At 44.6% G+C, this 27973-nt stretch overlaps 2 protein-coding genes across 7 annotated transcripts in view; one reads left to right on the top strand and one right to left on the bottom strand.

The window, feature by feature from the left end:
• Positions 1-135: 135 nt before the first annotated feature.
• Positions 136-27450, bottom strand: YARS1 (tyrosyl-tRNA synthetase 1). Its single transcript, XM_008521851.2, has 13 exons — positions 26267-27450; positions 22581-22727; positions 22265-22440; positions 16438-16567; positions 14382-14462; positions 10828-10920; positions 8288-8423; positions 7721-7806; positions 4791-4926; positions 3936-4033; positions 2853-3046; positions 2157-2298; positions 136-1002 (listed from the first exon to the last, which is right to left on the bottom strand). Exons 1-13 carry the CDS (start codon positions 27059-27061, stop codon positions 892-894), a joined length of 2325 nt encoding a protein of 774 aa, XP_008520073.2. The 5' UTR covers positions 27062-27450; the 3' UTR covers positions 136-891.
• S100PBP (S100P binding protein) overlaps positions 15330-27973 on the top strand; it is a 41452-nt gene continuing 28808 nt past the window's right edge. For 3 of the 6 annotated variants that reach the window (XM_070610375.1, XM_070610374.1, XM_070610371.1), the window contains exon 1: positions 26554-26776. The gene's annotated coding sequence lies outside the window, so the exon portion shown is untranslated. Of the gene's footprint in view, positions 15481-26529; positions 26777-26802; positions 26933-27973 lie in introns of those variants that run through there. The other 3 variants (XM_008521852.2, XM_070610373.1, XM_070610372.1) reach the window with 3 other exon arrangements.

Raw genomic sequence — 27973 nt, 5'->3', positions numbered from 1 at the left:
TCCCCTCCCATTACAGGGTCAAAAGTCCAAGATACAAGCAGCCCCAGGCTGGGTGAGGGGCCCAGCAGCTGCTTCACACTCGTGTTCCTCTTTCCTCAGATGGTCCAGCTCACTCACACAGGCCCTATCCAGACACCCTTGTTCAGACATTTTATTTGAATTCATGACAGTGATGGTTAGTGATTCTGAATGAGATGCCTTATGGAGAAGTACCCCACCCCCTCTGAAGAAAGAACCAGGCTGTGCCATCCACCCTACTGCTGATGTTAACACCACACAGCTGGTTTAGGGAGTGTCCCAACCCAGCAGGATCAAGGGAAATTCCAGGAGCCCTGGGGCAGGCCCTGCCCCCCAGTGCCAAGCCTCGGGGTTGGCAGGCATTGGGGAAACCGGCCAACCACTTGGTAGACCACTGGGTTCTCTGTTTTCCCTTCTCAAATCCCACAATTTCCTGTTTGGGGAGAAGCTGTAATTAGCCCACTTCAGGCACCAGATCCCAGCCAGAGGCACAGCTGCTGGTATAACTCTAGGAAAACCTGGGAACCAATATTTTTCCAATTAGAAGGATTGTGGTATAAACTTTTTTTGAGTTATATTGAAACCAGATTTCTCAAGTCAGCTGCCAAGAGAGGAAGGCAGAGCTGGCCTCCCTGCTGCTGCCCTGCCCCCATTACTACCTGGGAGGTCAGCCTCCCACTGCAGCCAGGCAGGATGACCCTAGATTCTGGGAAGAGTGAGCTAGCTGCCCCTTACCAAGTTCTGCACCTAATAAAGTCCCAAACTTCCTGCTTCAGTGTCCTGGGAAACGGGGAAACGGGTGATGGACGAGCAAGTTGAGGAGACAGCAGATGACTCAGGACGATGGGAGAAGGGAGGACCATGCTGGGTTGGCTAGCTAATGTTCCCCCCTCTCAGCGATTTACAGGAGATGGACCCCAGCTTGGTCATGAGGTTGGTTTGCTTCCACTGTGCGATGCACTCCTCAGAAATTTTAAAGTCAGCCTGGACAACACAAACAAAAAAGGTGATTATAGTGATGGTGGTGTGACTGCAAGAAAACAGACTCTCTGTACTACTAGCGTGAACTGACTCAACTTCTCTAAGAGGGCAGTTTGTCAAAAGCTTTCATGTTCCTATCTTTTGACTCAGGTAAGTTCATTTTAGGGATTTAGTTTAAGAAAATAATCATGAATAAGTGCATCCATTATAGCATTCTAACAGTGAGAAACCCAGAACAACCTCAATGTCTAATAAGGTTTTGGTTAAATTATGATAATCATGACAATACTATACATAATAAGATTCCCCCTTCAATATTTAAGAAGATGGGGAAGTTTTTCATGCATAAAGTTAAATAAAAAAGCAGAATAAACACCACAGTAAGACAAACTGCAATGGAAAAAACCCAGAAAGGAACAATCGCTAAATGATATTTTTCAGTATCTCTGGGTGGCAGGACTATGAATATTTTATTTTCTTCCTTTCCCCCTATGTTTTATATAAATATATATATAATTTTATATATTTCCCTATATTTCTACAATGAAAATTTTTTTTTATAGCCAGAAAAAAATAAGTGATTCAAATACCCAGCCTGGAGTGCCAGGAAAGGAGGGAGTGGACAAAGCCATGTGTCCCATGCAGGAGGACAGAGAAAGGCAGAAAGCAGTCTACGTGCCCTCCAGAAACACTGTCTGACTGAGGCCATGAGGTGTTAACTAGGAAAAGTCACATGTGGTGTGAGTTCCACGAGGAGAGTGAATTTTTGCTGCCCCACTCATTGATGTAGCCTGGGGGACTCAATATTTGTTAAATGAATGAATTCAGGGATCGTGGGCAGGAGGGACCCAGGGAGGGTTTTGATCCTGGCTCCATTACTTCTGGTGACCTGAGTGGCTTTGGCCTGCCAGGTAGAATGGGGGTAATCTCCTCTCATGGACTGAAGATTAAGTGAGGAATGCCTCAAATAGTCTGTCAGTGCTCAGTGCATGTGAGGGCCCTCATGCTCCTCAGCCACCTCGTTCAGAAGGGTCTAGAATGAAGAAGGAAGAGAGGGGCTTAGATGCAGGAAGGCCCAGCTGTGGATTCAGTAACAGAGCAGACCAGAACACAGCCCAGGTGGCCCAGGTAAGAGGGGAACACCCACAGCTTCTTACCTGCAACTTCTCAAAGACTTTCTTCTTGGGCTTGAGCTCTTCATCAGGCTGGCCCTTCTCAAAGCCCTTCACAAACACTCGCTCACCAGGAGCAGAGCCTGCAGGAGGGTCCAGAGGCTCAACCTTGCGGCTCACTCCTTCTCTGGAAAAACACACAGGACAAGGAAAGAGTGAGGCTATTGCTTGCCTCCAGCTGTCGTGGAGGCCAAAGCATCAGGGCCTTTACATAGGGGCCCTCCTGGGATTCAGGGCATTCTCAGTGCCAGAGCCCCAGGGCGGTCCTCACTGCTATACTGCATCTCGATATCACCAGGGTTGGGTTAACCTGGGTTAAAGTGAAATTCTCTATCAGGAGAGAGACTCAAATCTGGGCTTTTAGGGGAGGAAGTATGACATAACAGAGAGGGCAAGGCCTTAACAGCCAATCAGCACTGGGTTTGAATCCTAGCTCCACCTCTTACTAGTAGTGAGACGGGTATGTACACACTGCTTTGAACCTTCAATTTCTGTTTTAATAAGACTAACTTTAGGTCGAGTACTTCATTCACAGTACTGTACAAGAAATAATTCATGCATCATCTTTTGGAAAGTGTTATCAGGGCTTCCACCTAGCATGTGGAAGGCCATCATGTGGGCCAATTCCCCGCTCCTCTTGGCCTTCCCCAGTCCTATGCCCCACCCTGAGTCCTCACTCACAGAGAAGCACACAGTAGCATGCCTTGAGACTCAACTCCTCTCATCTTCTGGGGTTTCAGGTTGCAGAGCACCACGACGAGTCGGTCCTGCAGCTCCTCCTTGGGCACAAATTGCACCAGGCCGCTCACCACAGTCCGTGGCTCAGCTTCCCCCACGTCAATCTTCTCCACATACAGGCTGTCTGCATCTGGATGCTGCCAGCAAGAGATGGCAGTCCCGGAGAGTATTAATGGACTAGATCAGGGGCCTGGTGAACCCTGACTCCAGAAAGGGGCATCCACTCCCTTCAGAGGCCCCTGAGGAACCTTCTAGAGTGAACTCTCTTTCCAGGTCCCAGACAGCAGACAGGAGAATGGTTCTTGAAGGTACCTTCTACTCTCAACCAAGAGGCAGGATTTGAGTAAAATGAGCCTAATTACTTATGTAAGACATGGAAGGAATCTCTAACAGAGATTAAATGGCCTGACTGTCTGGGTGGCTGCCATTATGGCCACATGCTACAGAACAGTTCTAGGTAGACTGGAAGGTGGGAGGCCAACTGCTGGCCTCACCATCTGAAAGAGCGTCAGCAGTTATCTCAGAGTAGTTTTGATGGTTGGGTCTATGTAGTGAAAAGCAAACCAGTGTTGGGAGAAGAAAAAGCCCACAACAATGGTCCTAGGCTATGGGTCGCATAACCTCCTGTCTGTGGGAAAAAGGAAGTCCTTCTCCCTTCACCATTTTCTGGAGGTCGGGGTTGAGGGGGAATACCGGGAAACGAAGTGGCCGATCCATGATAAGGCCTGAAGCTAGTCCAGACAAGCTGGTAGAGACCAGGTGAGTCCATCATACCAGATTTAATAGATAAACAAGTTCCCTCTGACTAACATCCGCCCCCCACTCTGAGTTCCTGGCTGCGTTTGGTTGCATAAGGTCCCAGGCAGCAAAGGGAAAAGCCTGACGCCTGGAATTAGACACCTGGGTTCTGACTTACACTATGACCTCAGGGATGTTACTTCCCATCAGAGGCCAGGTTTCCTCCAGATGGAAACAGACAAACCTGACCCCTATCTGCCTCTCTGGGATGTGGTGAAAAACGAGTACCTTGTCCACACTAATGACTTTCCCCACACGGATATCCAGCCGGGATGGGATGACCTCCTCTGGTTCTGAATTCTTGGCAGGGCCTTTGGCAGTTGGCTCTGGGGATGAGAAAAACCCCAAGGGGTCAAAACTCTCATCCTTCCCCATGACGGGTCAATTACTGCTCCTACCAAATGAGGACACTAGCAGGATTTAGTGCAGAATCCCCAGAATCTACCCACTGAGTTACATCTTGTTTAAAACAGGTTGGCAACCTTTGAGAAGTGGCATGCCAGATACTCATCTATTCTCTCCCTCAGCTATTAGGCTGGAGGGGAGGGGCAGTAGTAGCTTTGCCCCCTTGGGTGTTTCCATTTATGTATTCCACATATAGTTATTGAGTCTTTCTGGGAGAGTCACACAAAACTGTCAATGTTAATATCTCAGCATCACGGATAAGTGGATGGCCAACTAAGAGCCAGTCAGAAGCACATGGAAGGGAACTGAGTGAATCTACAGATAAGCTTCCCTAAGAAGCCACTGTGTCACCCCCCTCATGGTCTAACCCAATTGGTGTCCTTAATTGAAGAGGTGGATTTAGTGAACAAGACTGAAAGGATCCAAGGACGTGTCTCACCCCAGCATCTCCAGCAGTGGTGAGGATATCATCACCTCATAGTATCAACCAAACCCAAACCAACATGACTCAAGTTCCTTTCCAGGAGTCAGTGGGGTATGATGTTCTTGACATTCAGACCCCCTGACTTCTGGGGCCCTCAATTTAAGACAGACCTTTCTCTGAGGCCCAATGACAGGCTCTCTATCCCGATGATGTCACCCCCCTACCTGGCCCTTCCACTCCCCAGGTGGCCTTACTCTGCTTCGAGGGATCTGGGTAGGCAGTGCTGGCCAGTTTCTTCAGTGCAGGGGTATTAAACTTCTCCCGGATGGGATCCAGCAACTTGTTGAGGGAGACTTCAACAGAATTCTTTAGGTCTCCCGGGTGTACAACCTGCAAAAGTGTACAAGGCCTGGTGAGATGGGACACTCGAGCGGGCACAGCACACCTGAATGTAGTAAGAATAATGTCCGTACGGGACGCAGGGTGTTTTCCCAGCCAAGTCTGATTTGATCCTCAGCACAACCTCGTGAAGCTGGTAGAGCAGAGAAGGGGAAATAGGTTCAGAAAGGTTATCTAACTTGTCCCAGAGCCAGGTCTTTTGACCCTGAATTCCACACTAACTTGAGGGTTTTTAGAGGGGGAATGTTTTTATTAGTCAAATTCTCCTAGTCCTTCCATTTATGCTTAGAGTAGTGGCATAAACCAGGTGTCATTTACAGGCAGAGAAACCTTCACCTAGGCAACACTGAGCAAGGATTAACGAAGGCCTGGGGGCTGCTGAGCGAGCACCAACAAGGGCTCCGGAGTCCACCAGGCCGGGGCTGGAGTTCCTAGGCACTTAACCTTGCTAAGTTTTGGATTCTTCACTTAAAAAATGAAGATAATAATACCTGTATCTCAGAGTCAGAATGCGGATTAAATTACATAACGTGGTGAAAATGGTGAGAGCAGCGCTAGTACAAGGGAGGAGTCAGTAATTCAGTTTTTCTTCCTGTGTCCTATGACCAGCGCTTGTATATCCCAAATCTGGCCTGAAAGGATCTTTGAGATATTCTGAGGGGGTATCCCTGAGGTATGAATAACTGTAATACAATGTCTACATTTTTGTTTTTGATGTTATTTCTTCATTTCCTTGGGAATGTTTAATTTTTCACAATAGAAAAGCTTTAGACCTGTCCGGTGTGGTAGCCACTAGCCTCATGTGGGTATTTAAATGTAAATTAAAACTCAGTTACTCAGTTGCACTGAGGTCACATTCTAAGGTCCAACAGCCACCTGTGGCCAGTGGCGGCTGTGTTAGTGCAGACAGAGCACGTCCACCACACAGAAAGTACTCTTGGATAACGTGCTCCAGGCTCTTTTATCAGCAGGGTTTCTTCTACTGCTTCTCACTATTCCCACAAAGGACTACTGATGGGGCTGAGGAGTGGAGTGTGGGTTCTGTGGCCTGCCTCAGACTGTAGTTAGAAGGGTTTCAGAGGAACAGCTGTGAAACATCCAAAAAATGGGCCTTAAGGTCCCTCAAATCTCAGAGGTCTCCAAGTCTTTTCCTCTATTTGATGCTCAAACCCTCATATGACATTGCCTTCAGGGATCCTCTGGCCTCTGCCTGAACACCTTAGTGATCAGGAACCCAAGGTCAAGTGAGGCAGCCCTGTCCTTCCTCACACAATTGAGCTCATTAGAAAGTTCTTTCTGATGATGAACTTAAACATGCCTTCCTGTGCTCCCTGTCAACAGTCTGCAGTCCCGGTTTAGCCCTCTGGTGCCATAAGAAGAAACCTAACCCCTCTCCCATGAGAGTATTTGAGGATGATTGAACACATTCTTGCTTCTCAGCTAAACATCCCCAGTTCTTTCAACTATGCTTTTGTGACATGGTTTTGAGTCTGTTCCCTATCATAGCATCCTTTCTCTCCCCACCTACACACCACAGGTTGTCAAATAAACCTTATAAAATTGAAGTCCAGGGGCTGGCCCCGTGGCCGAGTGGTTAAGTTCGCACGCTCCGCTGCAGGCGGCCCAGTGTTTCTTTGGTTCGAATCCTGGGCGCGGACATGGCATTGCTCATCAAACCACGCTGAGGCAGCGTCCCAGATACCACAACTAGAAGGACCCACAACGAAGAATATACAACTATGTACCAGAGGGGCTTTGGGGAGAAAAAGGAAAAAAATAAATAAAAAATCTTAAAAAAAAAAAAAAATTGAAGTCCAGGACTGAATGCACAACCCCCAACGTACTCAGAACAATGGAGCACTGAATGGACTCTCAACTCCCTGCTTCCAGACTCTACATTTCTGATGACTTAGGCCAAGACTTCATTAACATTTCTGACAGTCCTGTCACTTTGCCGATTCAATTCAAATTCAGTCAATCAAAACCCCCCATTTTATTGCCCATATACACTATTATTACGTCTTCCTTTGATGACCTGGCCCTGCCTCTCTCTCCCACAATGCTCCATCTCACCTTTTAGACTCTGATCGGGCCAAACTACTTGTGATTCTTTATATACCACGCTGTTGCATCTTACCATGTCTTTGCACTATTTATTCCCTCACAGATTTCCTCATGAGCTCCTAATCCTCAAGTGAAACTGTTTGGATCTTGTCCCCTCCACAAAGCTTGCCCAGAGAGCCATTTTATCCCTTCCTCCTATTTTATTTCTGGACCATGTATGTGTCTTCATTGTACAGCAGCACAGTGAATGCTATCTGTTTACATGTCTACACCCCTTACTGGACTATGAGCTTCATGAGGATTTAATCCTCTTTGTAATGCCAGCCTTTACCACAGTGCCTAACACGTAGGCACCTAGTAAGTCTTCTGGTAAACTGTTTGTTGAAATGAATAGTATCCTCTATTCTGTCCTTTTATAGTTGTGTCTCTTTTGGAACCTGGATTTTCACCTGTTCCTGAAATGCTTCATCTTGCTAGGGTTGGTCCTTCATTCCAGGTTAAGTCTGTTGGAGAGTGATTAGGACATCAATATATTGGCTTTGTGCCATTTGCCCACCTAATTTGTGAACCAGTCGAATCCTCATCTAAGCCATTAAGAGCATCAAGCCCTGCACAGCATCAAAACAGAGCGCTGAGGCACACAACTAGAAACCTGGCTGAGGCAAGACAGAGAGGTTTGTGAGAGTGAGTTCAGTGGGGATTGCTCCTCCTCTGGTATTACCTCATCAGCAAAGTCCTTTTCCAGGTCCGAGTAAGCTGTGTAGGTTTTGTTTCCACCCCATTTCTCATCTCGAAGGATCACAAACTCTATAAGAAAAAGGATCCACACCAACAAACTCATTGATAATGAAGAGTCAGCATTCCTACTCCAAATGTATGGTTGTTTGTAGTTTCTGCCATATATTTTGAACTTTATTATATGGGATTGTATTGTTTTTTAAATTGGATGAGTGGCAATGTCATATACCCAGAGAGCATCCAAACTTAAGGGGAAGAATCACGTCTTACATTTCTTTTGTATTCCTCTAGTTCAACAGGCCTGCCCCAACCCTCATCTCTACCACCTCTGCCCACCCTGCCACTCCACTTAGAACCTAACCTGGTAACAAACACACGGACAACTAAATGATAGCCCAACTCCAATCACGCATTAGTATATGAGAAAGCAGAGCAGGGCCTCAGGGAAGCTGGCCCTAGAGGAAGATCTCCGACCAATCACAAGTGTGACCACAGCACCAGTTCTGCTCTTTCAGCCTGGCCTGGGAGAGGAAAACAGGGGGCGTCTTACCAGACTTGAGGGGAAAGAGGACATGCTTGATGAAGGACAGGACCCCGTTGTTCTCCACGTTCCCTGGCTCGCAGAAGGCCTTCTTCAGTTTTTTCTTCACATCCTCCTTCCGATCAAGGAGATCAATCTTAGAATCCTAGAAGCCAATGAGGAGAAGAGGACCTCTAGTGGTTGAAAATGAGAATATGCTCAACTAAGCTGTGGAATTTAATTTTTTTAAACAAAGATTTAAACATTAAACAACTTTAACAAAAGCAGAATTAATCAGAGTGAAGGACCACTCATAATATTGCCACTCAACAAATAAAACTATTTTAATTTTTCTGTGTTCTTCCCTGGCCTTGCCTACAGGATATGGAATTACTACAAATTTATAGTTAGAGAATAAATGTCCTGTTTTTTCACTTAAGACTTATCATAAGTATTTCTGAGTGGCTACCTAGTCTTCACCTATAATTTTTATGCTGTATTATATTCCCAATTATTAGTAACAACATAATTTATTCAATAATTTCTAAACTGTTAGATATGTTCTAATTTTTACAAAATTATATACAGTCATGTTTTACTTAATGACGGGGATATGCTCTGAGAAATGCTTGTTAGGTGATGGTGTCGTTGTGCGAACATCATAGAGCATACTTAGACAAACCTAGATGGTATAGCCAACTACATACCTAGGCTGTATGGTACTAATCTAATGGGACCACCATCGTACATGCAGCCTGTCACTGACCGAAATGTTGTAATGCGGTACATGATTGTATGAAACTATGATGAACATCTTTGCAGAGGGTTTTTTCCGCCTCCTCTAGGATTATTTCCTTCAGCTACCAAAAACTGTTAGGCCCAAAACTGTTTTCTGAAAGGGGTATACTAATCACCATCACCATCAGCGAAGTGCGAGGATACTTGTTTCACAGCAATCACCAACACCGAGTATTATACATTATCTGGAGCCATTTTTCCTTTCTAGAGCACTGGGCTTTGTTTCTTATTTGGAGTGAGAGAGCACATGCTCATCTATGTTCAGTGGTTACCAAATTCTAGTCTACATATGACTGTATATGAATCACCTGGAGTGCTTTTAAAAATACAAATTACTGGGGCTGGCCCCGTGGCCGAGTGGTTAAGTTCGCGTGCTCCGCTGCAGGCGGCCCAGTGTTTCGTTGGTTCGAATCCTGGGCGTGGACATGGCACTGCTCATCAAACCACGCTGAGGCAGCGTCCCACATGCCACAACTAGAAGGACCCACAACGAAGAATATACAACTATGTACCAGGGGGCTTTGGGGAGAAAAAGGGAAAAAAAATAAAATCTTTAAAAAAAAAAATACAAATTACTGGGCTCCACCCAAACCTAATGAATCAAAATTTCTTGGGATTGGGCTAGGCATTTGTATTTTAAAAAGCTCTCCAGGGGCCAGCCCAGTGGCACAGCAGTTAAGTGCGCACGTTCTGCTTTGGTGGCCCGGGGTTCGATGGTTTGGATCCCGGGTGCGGACATGGCACCAGTTGGCATACCATGCTGTGGTAGGCGTCCCACGTATGAAGTAGAGGAAGATGGGCATGGATGTTAGCTCAGGGCCAGTCTTCCTAAGCAAAAAGAGGAGGATTGGCAGCAGTTAGCTCAGGGCTAATCTTCAAAAAAAAAAAAAGCTCTCCAAGTGACTCCGATGCAGCCATGTTTGGGAACTGCTGCTAGCACCGATTTCCAGGGACAAGATATAGTGAAACAACTGACATATGGAGCATTTCAACGTGGGAGAAAAAGGAATGAATATATTCCTTTAAAAATAACAACAACAGTTTCCACGCATATATTTACCAGTCTCTGATCAAAGATCAAGAAGTCAGATTTAAAGAACTAGATGAGTGCCCAAACGTGATTTCAATCAGAATCACCTAGTAGGATTTGAAAGAAAATACAGATTCCTGAGTTGTTCCCGAGAACCACTTTATCTGAATCTCTAAGAACAGGGTCTAATCAACTTTTTAAAAATTTCTTTTTAATTCCCTATGTAATTCTGAAGATCAGCCATATTTGGTAACCCAGAACTCAACTTTTCACATCTTTGGGTTCTACCAATTCCTCTATTCGAGGCCCTTAGTGACCAGAACAAAAGTGTACTTTCCCTAAGAAGGACTTTTGAATAGTAAAAGATATCGTGTTTATCAGATTAGTTATATCAAACATCACCCTAAGATTCAAGATGCTAATTGAGGAAATGTAATTTCTCATTAATAAGGCTTCTCATTAATAAGGCTGAATTTTATCACAGTTCTATAAATGAAGAAATTACTTTTGCTTGTGCTTTTTATTAGTAGCAGTAAAACTGTTAAAAATATGATTGGATCCCATCAGGACTGCTTCCTGAGCCCTTCAATACTCAAGAACCACTGGGATTAATTAGATAACTTAAGATTCCTAATAATTCAAATATTTGAGAATTCTAGTTAGCCAGGTCACTGTTCTTTTGAGTGCTCAATCTCTGTCTCTTGCAGAAGATTTCTAAACTCAAGACAGAGTTGGGACTTACCTCTTCTGAAGAGCTCATTTTGCTACCAGTTAATCCTGGAACCATAGGATTCATCAGGTGGACCCGTTTTGAGTAGCCAAGTGCAGGCAGGTACTGAGGGGTTAGAAAGAAACACAAAAGCAGACATTAGTATATTCCTCCTCGGTGCCCCAATCTCATCTCACTTGGCTACGCACTTAATTGTTTGATACATTCCTTCCAATCTTTTTTCTACTGAATATATAACTTTTCAAGGATGATCACAATATAAACAAAGGTTTTTTTCCCTACTGTTTTTCTATTAGTATTACATTGTGAGGCTATTGGACTTACCCTCCCAACATAAAAAACTATAAAAGCTGGAAATACATAAAATAACCATCTGCAGACACTGGACAGCAACTGGTGTAGGGCTACAAATCTTGAGAGAAGGCAAACAAAGGTAACACCACACTCACCCTGGCTTTCTCCTTAAGGGTGTTGTTTTCAGAACAAATGCTGAGAAAAAGAGACTAAGCAGAGAATAGCAGTCTGACTAAGCAGAGAAGACAGAGATTGGACGTCGGGACTGCCAGGAGGCTAGGATTTGGGAAGGTTTCTGGAGAGAAGGGAGCCCCCTCCAAAACTCTAAGGCAAAAGTCTCCATTGATTGCTTGATTGACTCACAGCTATGCATGCATACAGAGAAACATCAGGAAGCCCAGCAGAGAACAGGCTCCAGGAGGCTGGAGACCAGAGCAGAGACTTCAGAGGCTGCACAGTGGTGGGGAGACAGAGGTTGAAGTTTAGGTCCAATCAAAGCAGAGAGGGCCTTGTGAACATCCTGAGATTTCAGTTTGAGACCCTAGAAAGGCCACATCCTAAGAATAAGGGCCACGTCATAGGAGTAAGGGCGAAACTGAAAGAGATCTGGTCTAACAAAGCCTAAAACCAACCCTGACAGGATCAAGGTGATAAGTGAGTAACCTAACAGCCTACGGAAAACACAGCAGTCTATAAACATAATCCAGAGCCTCTACAACATGTCTACAGTGTCTGCGATACAATGAAAAAGTACTAGAAATGGGAAGCAGAAAAAAGTGACTGATAGCCAAGAGACCCAGAAACAATCCAGATATGGGAATAAGCAAATCAGGATGTCAAAATAAATATAATTGGTGTGTTAACGGGAACGAGAAAAAGATGGACAAAATGGATAAAAGAGAACTGCAAAAGAGAATTGGAATCTATGAAAAAGAATCAAATGGAAGTTCTAAAATGGCACAGTACAATGTTGGGTGGATTTATCAGAAGACAGGATTAATGAACTTGAAGAAAAGTCAGTAGATAATATGCAAACTAAAGCACAGAGGGCACAAGACAGGAAAACAACAGAAGAGGATATGACACACATGTGAGACATGATCAAGATGTCAAACCTTTATAAAATTAGAGTCCTAGGAGAGGAGACAGAGAACACGACAGAAGCAATATTTAAGGAAATAACAGGAGACAATATTCCAAATTTGATGAAAACCTCAACCCACGGACTCAAAAAGCTCAGCAAAATCCAAGCAGGATAAACACAAAGAAAACTATAGCTAAAAACATCACAGTCCAACTACTGAAAATCAGAGACAGAGAAAACTTTAAAAGCAGCCGGAGGAAAGATACATTATCTGCAAGGGAGAAACAATAATACTTACAGGTGACTTTTCAATGGAAATTATGGAAGCCAGAGGTAACAGGGCAACTCTTTAAAGTGCTAAAAGAAAAATAACTACAAACCTAGAATTTTACACTCAGTGAAAGCAAAAGAAAGATGTTTTCAGACAAAAGAAAGCTCAAGAACTCATTACCAAGAGACTTGGACTACAAGTATACAATTCTAAGTGAGGGGACTTTAGGAAAATGATCCCAGATGGAAGCACAGAGACACAGAAGCGCAGGAAGGAATCAAGAATATCAGAAAGGGTGAGTATGGGTAAACATACACAAAAATTGACTGTTTAAAAAACAATATAATAAAGTCTTTGGGATTTAAAATATATGTCAAAGTAAAATATATGACAACAATAGCACAAAAGGCAGGAAGGTGTTAAATAGAGTAAAATTGTTCTAAGTTCTTGTATTGTTGGGAAGTGGTAAAGATATCTAACAAATTGTAATAAATTACAAAGATACATGTATTCTCTAGGGCAGGGGTGGGCAAAACTCTTCTGTAAAGGGCCAGATAAATATTTTAGGCCTTGTGGGCCCGACATGGTCTTTATTGCCTACTCTTCTTCGTTTTTTTTATAGCCCTTTAAAAATATAAAAACTATTCTTACAGCTTCTGAGTCACACAAAAACAAGCTATGGGTCATATCTCTCCTGGAATAATGAGAGAAGGTTCAACTAAGAAGTTAACACAGGAGATAAACACGGAATAATAAGAAATACTGGGTTAATCAAAAACTTTACATTGTAAACATTTCCACGTTCATCAAATATATCCAAAAACCATTTAAAAATATTATATAATAGGGGCCGGCCCCATGGCAGAGTGGTTGGATTCCCGCGCTCCGCTTTGGTGGTCTAGGGTTTTGCCAGCTGGGATCCTAGGCGTGGACCTGGCACCGCTCATCAGGCCACGCTGGGGCGGCGTCCCACTTAGCACAACTAGAAGGACCCACAGCTGGAATACACAACTATGTACTGGGTGGCTTTGGGGAGAAAGAAAGAAGAAAAAAAGAGAAAAAAGAATGGCAACAGATGTTAGCTCAGGTGCCAATCTTAAAAAAAAAAGTTATATAATATGCCATTGTGAGGATTTATCATAATGTATTAACCAATCCCTGGATTGTAAACTTACGCTGGATGTAAGTTTATTTCTGGATTTTTGCTGTAAATTGATAATGTGATAAAACACTTTTATACATAACTCAAGTTGCATTTTTAAAATTATCTCCTTGGGACGAATTTATAAAATTATTAGGGCAAAGGATAGAGACATTTTAGAGATGTCAAATCACCTTGCAGGAAGACACATTTCCACTAGCACTGTTTTCTCCACACCCCTACCAATGTGAGGTTTTGAGAAGCTTTCAAAAATACCAACCACTTCTCAACAGTCCCTTTCAACTTACTCAAGTTCTTTCCCAGAAAAGAAGTATTATGCGTTTGTGCTGAGTTCCTCCTTTAAACCCTGTTAAACCTCATCTCAGAGGTGAGTGGTTTATGTAAGATCCAGAGTAATATAGACCAAACACTCTGGGAAGGAACAGTAACTCTGACTGGTAGTGCCTTTCCCTGGAAACTGAGCTATTAGGAAAGAAGCAAATCCTACAGTCTAGGGGCAGCATCCTGGTGACCGCAGCAGGAGCAGGGGCTTCTGAGCCAGACAGATCTGGGTGCTAATTTCTGCTCAATCACTAACTGTGTGATACTGGACAACGTCCTTACTCTCTCTACCCTCAGTTTTCTCATCTGCCAAACAAGGAGAACAACACCTGCCATACAATATGGTTATGACTAGTGGGAGCGACATATTCAATGAACTTTAATTGCATACCTCTGAGGCTCAAAAGAAAAGAGATAGGAAGGAGGACACTGACCTTCTCTGCAAAGGTGAAGATCTTTCTCTGATCAACGCCTCCAAACTGGGCATCTGCTTTCAAATACTCTTCATCCAAGGCCTGTAGAAAGAAACGCATAAGTATAAGCTGCGACTCTGTTTCTTCTGTATGGGTATGAGAAATCAGACACTTGAAAATCACTCGATTTTTCAGAAGGTAGGGCTGGGAAGCAAATAAGCAGCATTCAGCCTTCCTGTTGGCCTCGAGAGCTGCATAAACACTTGCTGAGTGCCTGCAGTGAACAGTACTCCACGTGGATGTCCTGGGGTAAAAAGTAAGCAGAGTCCCTGCCCTCCAGAAGCTCACAATCCAGTGAGGAAGGGAGGGAGGAAGGAGAAGACAGCCACAGTCACGTCAAAGTTACCCACTGTGACAGATAAGGCAGCCTGTGATAAACGTCAAATAAGTGCCATAAGAAGTAACTGCCGTGAGAGCTCAGAAGAAAAAAGCAAGACTGAACTAGTAAATGAAGAGTCACGGTTGCTTACTACATGCCAGGCCTAGAGCCAGCCCTGTGGATGTAGCGATAAACTGGACCCAGACTCTGCCTTCAAGAAGCCAATTACCCAGTTGAGGAGAGAGACATGTAAACAGATCACTTCAATACAGTGTGCAAAGGGCTAACCTAGATGTTTATTTACGAAACAACGCTAACACAAGGAAAGAAATGATTCTCTCCAACTGGTCAGACAGGTGGCAGTGAAGGCTTCCTAGAATCAGACTGTGGTCTGAGCTTGGTTTTGCATATACAGATGTTTTTCACTGTGCAGAGGAAATGGAATGTGAGAAAGCACAGAGGTGTGAAGTGTTCAGGGAAGTTATGAGCAACGCAGCTTGCAAAACCACAAACTTCAAGGGATATGGGAAGTGGTTAGTGAAGACGTTAGAAAAGTAGGTTAGGACCCTGAATGTCACGTTAGGGTACCTAGCATCATCCTGGCCAGTGAACGCTTCTAAGAAGGGGAGAAACTTGACCTGCTCTACAGAAAGATCACACCAGCAAGAGGGCAGAGCATGGAGTGGACGCCTGCAGGCTGAAGACAAAGAAAATAGCTAGAAGGCTGCTGTGAGAGTCCAGGTGAGAAATAACAATGAACCAAGTCAGTGGGGATGCAGAGCAGGAATGAATTCAAGAGATTTTGAAGAAGTAGAACTGATAAAACTTAGTGTTTGATGGGATGGGGGAAGAGGAAGAAGGAGAGGAAGAGAAAGGCAAGCAAGCAGGAAGAATCTAGAACAGCACTGTCCAATAGAACTTTCTGTGACGATGAATATGTTCTCTATCCATGCTGTCCAATAGGTTAGCCACTAGCCACATGTGGCTTGTGAGCGCTTGAAATATAGCCAATGTAGCTGAAGAACTAAAAATTTCAATTTTAATTACTTTTAATAGCTAATAGCCACATATTATGTGGATTATGACTAGAGGCTACCATAGTGGGCAGTGCAGATCCAGAATGTCTCTGAGTTTAACCTCTGGAAAGATCACTTGGCGATGACGAAGGGATGACCTGATTTTCTTACATCAAACATTACAGAAACACACAGAGAAAAAGTTAAGTCTGTCTACATTTTCATGTTACCTTCCTGAGCTTGTAATCAGTATTAATAGCTTGGTTTGAATTTTCCGATCTTTCTCCTTGCTCATACAAATATGCACATACACAAAATATGATGTGTTTGTTTTGTTTAATGGAAAATAAGATCATGCCTAAAATTTATTTTCACCTATCACTCTGAAATTCACTTTCTTCAATTAACAGCTCATGACTAACATAAAGAAGGTGGGTGAGAGGAGCAGTCTTTTAAAAGAAAGACAGGTGGGGGAGGACTTACAGTGAAGAAGTCAAAGCGGGGGCCAGGAAGGTGGGGGCGGGGCGGAGGAGGAACCCAGGAAGGCAGGCCTACAGCACGGTCAAAGGACACACGTCAAAGGACACATGTCACGTCGGTTTAACTGGGGCTGAGAGAGGTGTGTGAGCAGCAGTTAGAAGCAGCGGAAAGGTCGTCGGGCAACTCCGTCCCTCCTAAGTACCTGCAGTCCGGGGTACAGCAGACCACTCAGCAACGGGTGCTCTACCTGCTTTACCACCTCGGCGCCAGCCTTCTTAGCATCGTGCTGTGTGACCAGGGAGGAGAGTCTGTACACATCTAGCGTGTACTCTCTGAAGAGGAAACAAGAGGGGCAGCTGTGAGAATGGGCCCAGGCCTCAGTTTAATCCTAAAGCGTATTAATTCACTCTCCCCATCTTAAGTCCTTCAAAGAGAACACTGCCTGGTAGCTTCTAAAACGTGAGCGGTCCATCCACTCCTTTAAAACACGACTTCATTTTTATGTTTTTCCTTTTTATAGATGGCTTTAATTAATCTTTTTCTTCACTTATCTCTTGAAATAGGGCTTCTCTGCCATTCCCCTCCATTCTCTTCTTCTGGAATGCTTATTAAATAGACATCAGACTTTCTCAATCTACCTTCCATATCTTTTATTTTTTTTTAACTTAAATACATGTAAACAATAATGAACAATATTAAGAATATTGTTCTTTCAATATTGACCCACCACTAACTCTGGGGGTCTAGTGGTTAAGATTCGGTGCTTTCACCACCTCAGCCCAGGCTCACTTCCTGGTCAGGGAACCACAACACCCGTCTGTCGAGTGTCTTACTGTAGTGGCTGCGTGTTGCTGTGACACTGAAAGCTATGCCACTGGTATTTCAAATACCAACAGGGTCACCCATGGTTGACAGGTTTCAGCAGAGCTTCCAGACTAAAACCGACTAGGAAGAAGGACCTGACCACCCACTTCTGAAAAAATTGGCCATGAAAACCCTATGAATACTGGTGGAGCATTGTCTGATACAGCACTATTAATTGTTTAATACAGTGCCAGAGGTGAGAGGATGGCGCAAAAACACCAGGCAGGGTTTCGCTCTGCTGTACACAGGGTCACTAGAAGTTGGAATCCACTCCACGGCACTAAGAACAACCCGTCACTCAGTTTAAGAAAAAAGACCTAATTATTTCTGAAGCTTCTGTGCGTCCCTCCATGATCCCGTCCTGCTTTCTCCTCCTCCAGAGTAACCACCATCCTGAAGTTTTGTACTTCTTTCCAGTTTTATACTATGTTTGTGTCTCTAAACAATGTGTTGTAAATATTCTTGTATGTGTATCCTGTTGTATGTGTGCAAGTTCCCTTATATGTGCCAAGCAGTAGAATTTCTGGATCATAAGGGATTTGTATCCTGAACACTAGTGGATAATGCTAAACTATTTTCCAAAGTTTCTTCTATCAATTTTATTACCTAATACTGTCATTATTTTATATTTTGCCAATTTGGCAAGCATGAATGGTTTCTCACTGCACTTTTAATCTATATTTCTTTGAATAACAACCAAGGAGGTTAAGCATCTTTCCATATTCGTATTGGTCACTCAGTTTCTTCTGTAAAATGCCTATTTAAGTTTTTTCTACTGGATTGACTCATTTTTTGACAGTTGATTCTGTTGTTTTTGACATATAATGGATAGTAATCTTTCGCTTGTTATAAGTGTTACAAATACTATCTTCTCCCAGTTGGTGGCTTATCTTTTCACTTTTGACATACTGAAGGTCTTATTTTAATGAAGTTGGATTCATCAATCTTTTCCTGTGATTTGTGCTTTTGGTGTGTCTTGTTTAATTTTCCCTGACCTGAGATCATAAGAGAGTCTTTCTTTTTTTTTCTTTTTCTCCCCAAATCCCCCCAGTATATAGTTGTATATCTTTTTAGTTGTGGGTCCTTCCAGTTGTGGCATGTGGGACACCGCCTCAACATGGCCTGATGAGCGGTACCATGTCCGCGCCCAGGATCCAAACTGGCAAAACCCTGGGCCACCAGAGCAGAGCATGCAAACTTAACCACTTGGTCACAGGGCCAGCCTGCCCCCTTTTTTTTCCCCATAAGAGAGTCTTATATACTGTCTTTGAAATGTCTTATAGTTTGGCCTTTACAGTGAAATCTTTAATCCACTTGGAATAGAGGGATAATTTTTCTCCCCATATGGATAACCAATTGTCTGCACCATTTTTTCTTAAAAAGTTCATTTTTCTCTCTGATCTGCAATGCCAGCTCTGTCATATATCAAGTTTCCATATTTGTGAGGATCTATTTCTGAACTCTCTGTTCCGTTCCAGTGGTTAATTTTTGATCCCATGATATATAAATGACAAAGGATTTGGTATCCAGAATACATAAAGAACTCCTAAAAAAAAAAAAGTAGGAAAATGGGCCCAAACACTTGTATAGACACTTGACAGAAGAGGAAACATAAATGACCAACAAAAACATGAAAATATTTCCTTTCAGATAAATATTTTCAGATATCTTACTGCTACACTTGAATGGTATAGGTTGGGTGGGTATAGATTTTGAGGTTGGGAATTCTTTTCCTTCAGAATTTTAAAGGCTTTGCTTCATCACTTGGTTTTCGGTGCTCCTTTTGAGAAATGCAAAGCTGTTCTGATTCCTGACATTTTGTATGTGTCTTCTTTTGTCCCTTTGGAAATTTGTAGAATACTTGTTTTTGGCCCCCGTGTTCTGAAATTTCAAGATAATGTGCTTTAGTGTGGGTTTGTTTTCATCCATTGTGCTAGGTACTGGACAGGCCCTTTCAATCTGGAAATTCATGTCCTTTAATTATTTCCTTAAATTATTTTATTCTTAAATTGTTCCAATGATGATTTCCTTCCCTCTGACTCTTTATTCTCTTTTCTGGAATACTTATTATTCAAATATTTGACCTCCTGGCCTAGTACTCTAGTTTTCTTATCTTTTTCTCTCTCTTTTTTTCCCATGATGCTGTGTGAGGCCACGAAAACCAAAGTTCAAGTGCATGCAATTCAATGAGCTCCCTCAAGGTACAAGAAGTCTTCAGTGTTCTATGAACACTATATTCAGTATTTCATAAAATCTATATTTTATAGATTCTAAGATGCTTTTTTTTTTTTTTACTGTTTAACATCTCTGAAATCTAGATGAGTCTTTTAAACAATGGCATGTTATAGATTAATTAGCACTATTTTTAAAGACATCTTAGATTAACTGAAATACAGTATCTCTCTGTATTCTCACTTTCACTTGGTTTCTGGCCACTGAGTATTCTTTTTTCTAAATTTTTTTTCTTAAACTCTTTTTTTTTTTCCTTTTTCTCCCAAAGCCCCCTGGTACATAATTGTGTATTTTTAGTTGTGGGTCCTCTAGTTGTGGCATGTGGGACACCGCCTCAGCATGAGTTGATGAGCGGTGCCATGTCCGCGCCCAGGATCTGAACTGGCAAAACCCTGGGCTGCCGAAGCAGAGCGCGTGAACTTAACCACTCGGCCATGGGGCCGGCTGCTGAAACAATATTTTATCCAGCATTTTTAGTAGTTTTAAGCAGAAGGGTGGGTCAGAGTACCTAGCCTGCCAGACTGCTGGAAACAAAAGTCCTTATCCACATCTCAAACACTGTTAAAGTTTTTTTGCCCATCTCTCTGGGCTGCATTTTGGGTGAATTTCTTGGTATTACCTTTCAAATCTCTAATTTTCTCTTCAGCTGTGTTCAGTCTAGAGTTGATCTTCTCTACTGACGGTGAATTTGTGGGTTTTTTGTTTCATTGCTTTTACTTTAACGACTGACTTTTACATTTTCAAGATTTCCAAATGATTCTTTTTATTTCTATATATTTATGTTTCATTTCTGCCTGTTTCTGTTTTATAATTTCCTTTTCTTAGTGGATATAATTCCCTGGCATTTTACAGCTTATGTCTTTTTGGTAATATCAGGCATATAACACTCATAAGTGGTAGGCAGCTTGGTTCAATTCTTGGCATGCACACACTCCACTCTCTGTAGCCCTGAAGCTAGATAAAAGTCCCTAAAGACCCAGGGGGGTGGCCAATAGTGCCTCCACTCCTGGGCTCTACTTGAGGGGTAGAGGTGGGAATGAGAAAAGGGGAAAAGCTCTACTTTATCCTCTGACTTTAAGCAGTAAGCCTGGTTTGTTCTCACTGACTGCTTCTAGACCGGAACACAGCAGACCTGTAACTTCAGCCCAACTTACCAATCTGCATTTCAATTGTTTCTGTTACCACAGAGATGTTTAGCTTATTTCTGAACCTGGCTATGTCCTCTGGTTTTTAATTTTTATATTTTTATGCATCATTGCTGTGTATGGAACATAGGGAGTGCATCAATACATGTACTTACAAAGCCATCTTCCTTTGAAGTCGCTTTTGTATACAGAAAAAGATCAAAGTGACTTTGAAGCAAGATAGTTTTATTTATCCCATCTTCCCATACCCCAAATTTTGTTCAATTCTAGGAGAATAAAAACCTTGCCTGCCTTATTCACTGTTATAATCTCAATACCTAGAACAGTGTCTGGCATACAGTAAGAACTCAATAAATATTTGCATGACTCACTCTCTCACCTTCTTCAGGTCTCTGGCTAATGTTATCACATCATAGAGGTCTTCTCTAACCACTCGATTTAAACAGAAATTCTCCATTCCCCTGAGAACTTTCTCTCCCCCTGCCTGCCTACTTTGTGGCACCTATCACATCTGACACACTATATATATAACCTGTTTATTTGTTTTACCTCTGTATTCCCTCACTGGAATATAAGCCCCTTAGGACAAGGACTTTTATTTTAATTTACTTTTGCATACTCTGCACCTAGCACAGTGCTTACCACATAATAAGTGCTCCATGAATATATGCAGAATAAATGTAAAAATGAATGAAATCTCAGGCACTTTACCACGCCTGTAGATTCATAGAAGGATGCTTACATAAGGATGTTGATATGCTTTACATGTTTCTATGCAACAGTGGGGAATGGTAAAGAAAATTATGTTAGATGCAGTAAAAAGAGAAATTGACTTGTAAGCAAGAGATCTGGATTCACATCCTGGCTCTTCTACTCACTGGCTGTACGAACTTGGGAAACAACCTGAATCTATTTCCTTATCTGTGAAAGGGGATAAAACAATGCTTACCTTAAAAAGGCATTGTAAGGGTTTAAATGCAAAAGTGACTAGTAGAGTGATACATGGTTTATTTGAGAGGTGTTTTTTTTTTTGAGGAAGATTAGCCCTGAGCTAACTGCTACCAATCTTCCTCTTTTTGCTGAGGAAGACTGGCCCTGAGCTAACATTCGTGCCCATCTTCCTCTACTTTATATGTGGGACGCCTACCACAGCATGGCGTGCCAAGCAGTGCCATGTCCGCACCCGGGATCCGAACCAGAGAACCCCGGGCCGCTGAAGCAGAACATGTACATTTAACCGCTGTGCCACTGGGCCGGTCCCTGAGAGGTTTTAAAAATAAAAAAACGTGGAGACTCTGAGGTAGCATGGGGGAGTTTCTTAGGAAACTGTAAGTTTAAAAATGAGGACACAAAATCATATGTATGCTAACATTATAAATATGAAAAAAATTGACAAAGATAAGAAGCAATACAAATTGTTGGGGAGGTGAGAAAGAAGTGAAATGTTTTCTTTCACATTTCTTTTATCATTATTTGCAGAGGCTGGAAGGGGAAAGGGAGGCTGAATTGTTCATCATCACTCTCCCATATGCTGTGAGCTCTGCAAGGCCAAGGACTTTCTTATGGTTACCTTTGTATCTCCAGCAAACAGGACAGTTCCTAGGCATTTACTAGTTAGTACAGTTTTGATGGATGAATTAAAAGGACAAAAGGTATACATTTTAAAATGGTTCTAAACAGGTAGAGCCAAACAGCTTCTAATCCAAATTTAAAGAGTGCTGGACTCACAAGCCTGTAATCAGCTAGAAGCACCAGAGCCATGAGGAGGGTGGATGATCAAGCACTTACTTGCTGAGCTGGTAATCAGTGCCTTTGACGAACTTGAGCTTCTCCAAGGGCACACCAATGCTCTCCAGCATTGCCTTGATCACATTCTCATAGTAGCTGGCTCGAAGTTCTAGAAGTTCCCATGGGGCTTTCATGTTATCCAGGTACGCGTGAAGGTCGGCGAACAGAATTGTTACCTGGACATAGGAGATAAGGGGCCACCAAAATGTGAATCTGTCCAAGTACCAGCAAACCCCCTCCCTGCCCTGCCCTTGGTAAGTCTCTCTTTTGGCCATTCCCCAAAGGCAAGTGCTTGGTTTATAACATTCGTTCTTACCTCACATCCTGCTTTCAGGAAGTCCGCAATCTTAGACATGGGCACGAAGTAAGCCACATGGGGCTTGCCTGTGGTTGCCGTTCCCCAGTAAACTTTCAATTCGCGCTCCTTCAGTATCTCCTTCAGCTTCTGTTCCCCCAGAACCTCCTGTTGTGGAAGCAGAAGAGCTGGTTTAATGCTGGTGCCCCACCTTGCTCATCCTTTACCCTGTGACAAGGAAAACAAAGGCATGTGTCACTGGGGTCCAGGCTCAGGGTCAGCAGGGAGGTCCAGCTATGCTCTCAGCGCTGAGTGAGAGCCAACCGAAGCTGGTGCAGTTGCTAATACCATTCCAGTGAAATGACACTGATGTTAGGGGAAGGGGGCACGTCCTTAACCATACCTTCCCCTTCAAATACCTCTAACTCACGCTCCTTCCTTTTACAGCCAACTTCTGGAAATAGTTGCCTCTACTTCTAGTCTCCATTCCTCATCTTCCATTCCAGTTTGAATTCATACAGCATCACACTACCGAAAATGCTCTTGCTAAGATCACAGATGGCGTCCATGTTGCTAAATTCAACGAATATTTTTTAGGCCTCACTCCCTCCCGAAACTCTCTCCTCTTTTGGTCTCCTCTATTTTATCCTCTTAGTTTTTCTCCTACTTCTCTGGCTGCTGGGTCTCAGACTGCTTTGCAGCTGCTCTTCGTCTTCCTAATCATTAAATATTAGCAATCCTTGGTGCCCTATGTCTCCTCTTCTTCTTCTTCTTTTGCTGAGGAAGATTTGCCCTGAGTTAACATCTGTGCCAATCTTCCTCTACTTTGTATGTGGGTTGCCACCACAGCATGGCCTCCAATGAGTGTTGTAGGTCTGCACCTGGGAACTGAACCCAGGCCACTGAAGTGGAGCATGGCAAACTTAACCACTAGGCCACAGGGTCAGCCACTATCTCTCTTCTTCTTACTCTACATTCTCCCTAACTGATCCCCTTGCTTCCGTTACTACTCATGAGCTAGTAACTCCCAAATCTCCTCTTCACACCCATATATATAGAACCATCTACTTGTTACCAGCCCAGTTAATTCAAACTCAACATGTTCAAATTAAACTCATACTCTCCCCTTCCTGCCTCACTCCCCAAGCATCTTTTTCCACTTATGGTTTCATCTCTAGGTTAGTAAACGGTACTATCATTCACCAAGTTGCATCAGTTACTTTGAAATAGCTCTTAAATCCTCCTACTTCTGTCTCTATGCCACCACCCTAGTCCAGGCCACCATCAGATCACACCAGGACTACTGTATTAGCCTCCTAAAAGGTCTCCCATATCAACTCTTGCTCTCTCTAAGTTCTAAAAAGCAGCCACAGAGATCTTAAAACCCAAAATCTGATCAACTCATTCACTGTTCAAATTCTTTAATGATTTCCTTTTGCCCTAAGACAATACTGGAAAAATTCTAACATGCCAGTATACTGCTGATAAAAAAGATTTCAGTGTTTCTTCAAGTGATGGTTAGGGAGGCTGTTGAAAGCCATGATAGATAAAAATTGTTTTGCTGGTTTGAATCAACTATTAGCAGGACTTGTTAAAATCCTATGTTCCAAGCCATTTGGAGGTTGATTCTGCATTCTCCAAGCCCCTGACTATTTGGACACTTGGAGGGTTCTCACCACCCAAGGAAAAGTCATCTCACTTACCCTTTAAAATCTGAGTGAGTCAACACCCCTAGCTTTGTGTATCCTTTGCCTCTGTCAGCACTATTTTTATGAAGAGAGGCTAGAAAACAAAGGATCTGGCTAAGGGGAAGCATGCAAGAATCTCTGGTTAAGATCAAGTTATGGAGGCTGACCCTGTGGCCGAGTGGTTGGGTTCGTGCACTCTGTTTCGGTGGCCCAGGGTTTCACTTGTTCAAATCCTGGGTGCGGACATGGCATGGTTCATCAGGCCATGCTGAGGCGGCATCCCACATGCCACAACTAGAAGGACCCACAACTGAAAATACACAACTATGTACCAGGGGGCTTTGGGGAGAAAAAGGAAAAATAAAATCTTTAAAAAAAAAAGATCAAGTTATGAATGGAAATACCCCAAATGTCCATCAACTGATGAATGGATAAACAAAACATGGTATATCCATATAATGGAATATTATTCAGCCATAAAAAGGAATAAAGTTCTGATAGGTGCAACAGTATGCATGAACCTTGAAAACATTAGGCTAACTGAAAGAAGTCAGACACAAAGGCCACATATTATATGATTCTATTTATATGAAATGTCCAGAATAGGCAAATAGGTGGAGACAGAAAGTAGATTAGTGTTTTTCTAGGACTCAGGGAAGGAGAGAAATGGGCAGGAATTCCTAATGGGTACAGGTTTTCTGGGAGGCAATGAAAATGTTCTGGAATTAGATAACGGTGATAGTTGCCAACTTTGTGACTGTACTAAAACCCAGTGAATTGTACATTTTAAATAGGTGTATTTTATGGTATGTGAATTTTATCTCAAAAAAGAGGAAAAAACAAGCTGTGGCTCAACCAGTGTATCACTGCTCTTAGAGTGCTCACTCTAATTTTATTTACTTATTTAATTTTTTGCTGAGGAAGATTTGCCCTGAGCTAACATCTGTTGCCAATTTTCCTCTATTTTGTACGTAGGTCACTGTCACAACATGGCCCCAGACGAGTGGTGTAGGTCTGCACCCGGGAACCAAACCCAGGCCGCTGAAGCCGAGCAGGCTGAACTTAACCACTAGGCCCAGGGCCAGCCCTCACCCCAATTTTAGACAAGGCCCTTATGATCTGGTCCCTGCCTACCCCTTCTAAACAAACTAGTAAAATGTATAGTATGTCAGATGGTGATAGGTTCTATGGAGAAACACCACCACAAAAAAGGCAGAGCAAGGAATGAGACGGTTCTGATGGCAGGGGACTTGTAATTTAAATAAAGTGGGCAGGAAAGTTTTCCTGATGTGACAACAGTCAGAGGCCTGCAAGAGGCAAAGGAATGAACAACATAAATATTTATTAAGTGGCTGATTCACACTTTACTCACTCTACTCCAGCCAAATTAGCCTTCTCTCTGAACCACGGGGTCTTGACCTGGGTTCCTTCTACCTGAAATGCTTTCCCCTCATTCTTCCTCTGGTTAACTTCGGCACTTCCCGGTAACAGCAGGACTATATGGGAGTGAAGAGGTGACCCACATCCTCAGGGCACAGTTTAGAGGTCACTTCCTCCACCTTCCCTGACACTACCCCAGCCCTCTCCCCTAATTTCCTTTCAAAGCTCCACGTGTAGTACCTTCCAGAACAAGCTTCACCTGTAATCAAGTACTTGGATTATGGGTCATTTTTAACATCTGATTCCTCCCAGACAAGCTCTGGGAGGGCAGGGCCCTGAGTATCCCCAGCGCCTGGCGCATAACAGGGCGGGTAGGGTGGGAGTCCTGGATTCAAAGTCTGGTCAACACCAGGTAACTGCACACAGAAAGTGAGCCCACTGTGATTTCTGTAGTACCCACATAATTGCTGCTTGGCTTTCTGACTGCCTGACCGACCGGCAATGAGGGCTGCAGACTCTCTGAGCTGCCTTGGCGCGGAGTCCCCGGCCCCACACATTTAGGACCTGATAGTGGGGCTTAGATCACTGGACCTCGGGCCCCCAGACCCCAACGGCGCATCTCCCACCCTGAGGCCCGACCTGCAGGTTCCGGGTGATAAGGTGCAGCTTTTCTTCAGGGCTCGGAGAGTCTCCCATGGCTCCGTCGCCCCCGTCTCCCGCGTTCAGCGAGGCACTCGCGCCCTTCCTCGGTCGCCGCCGCCGCCGCCGCGTGCCGGGAACTGTCACGCGGGTCCGGTTAGGTTGCATCAGCTGAGCTCGTCGCTCGGCTTCGTCGGCCTGGACCCTTCTCCGCCTGGCAGTGGCCGAGAAACAGTCAAGCGCAGCAGAGAGTCGAGCGGGTCGATGAGAGACCAAGGGGTGGAGCCAGTAGGCGGGGCAGGCGGGGCGGAGGGCGGGGCTGCGGCGCCTGCGCGGGGCGCAACCCTCCAAGAGGCGGGGCGGTTTTCTGCCAATCACTGCCTGCTTGCCCTCCCCCTGGCGCTGGCCGGGCTGCCTCGGGGTGGGGGAGGTCGGGGAGGGGGCGATAAAATGGCGCTGGGGGCGGAGTGAGGCCCAGTGCTCGCCCAGGCTTCGGCCCAGCTTCCGGAGGTGAAGAGCGGGAGGGGTGAGGGGGTCGGCACTCCGCGCTTGGGAGGGGGATGGGGGCGCCTGTTGCTTCTCCAAGGGGCTGCATACCCGTCCGCCCCGTTGAGGGGTTGGGAAGCCCTCGCCCTGCTGGGAGAAGGACTTGTTCTCGTCCCTGAGGTGATGGCGGCGGGAGGGGGGAGTGTCCCTACCCCCCACCCCCGCCTCTACCTCGGCTGGCGACAGTTGCCCCTCACCCTGCTGAGGAAAAGGGAGGCCTTCTGGCCACCTGAGACAAGGGAGCGACATCGGGTCTTCCGCCCAGTGGGGGTGGGGGAAGGCGTGTGTAGGTGGGGGGATGCCGCCGCCCCCTGGCCCCCTGCGGGAGGGTGTTGCTAGGGAGAGGATCGCGGTCTTTCCGCCGCGCCTTGTAGGTTGGGGAGGGAAGGATGCTCCGCCCCTCGAGAGAGCCGGGGCCTGGGTCCGGCAGAGGAGGGGGCGTGAGCGGCCATCCTCGGGGTGCGGGGTGGCCCGCCGAGACGCCGGCTTTGCCCCGGCGTCGGGGATGGGGAGCGAGGAGGCCGCCCGCCCTCCCGTGCTTCTCCCGCCTTCCACGGGGAGGCGGGAATTCTTGGGCTTTTCCGAGCAGGGAGGAGGCAAGTGCGAAGGCCCTGCCCCAGGGCGATGCCGTGCCGCGGCTGCTGCATTTCTGCGGGAGAGCGGGGGGAGGGGGAGGCCAGGATGTGTTGGGCCACTCTTTCCCCTGGCTCTCAAGGCCTGGAGGTGCCACCCGTGCCTTCCTGGGCGGGAGGGAGGGCATTTGGCACCGCAGGGTGGGCCCCGAGAAGTGATTGAATTGCCCGCCTCCTGCTCCCACCTGATCTCCAGTTTCTTATGGACTTGTTAGAGGCTCCAAGCTTTAGCAAACCCGTCTACATGGTTTAAATGATTTCTTTTAAAAAAGAAACCTGTTGCTGCAGCTTAACATTATTTGGTCTCTATGCCCATGTAGGAGGAGAGTCCTGGCACCCTTATCTTGTGAAATGTTACCGAAAGCAGAGATTTCCAGCCCTGGGTTGTTTTTCTGTCCTACAGTGTTCCACTTACCTCAAAGGGAGTTGCGGAATTCTTACAGATAATTTCAGTTCACTTTGATTTTGTTTAAACATTATGCCCATTTTGTGGAATGATAAAGCCCACTGAGTGCCTTTTGTGCTCTGT

Source organism: Equus przewalskii, chromosome 2, assembly GCF_037783145.1.
Source record: "Equus przewalskii isolate Varuska chromosome 2, EquPr2, whole genome shotgun sequence".
NCBI lineage: Eukaryota > Metazoa > Chordata > Mammalia > Perissodactyla > Equidae > Equus > Equus przewalskii.
Note: the sequence above shows the minus strand (reverse complement) of the source record. Positions and strands in the feature narration are given on the sequence as shown.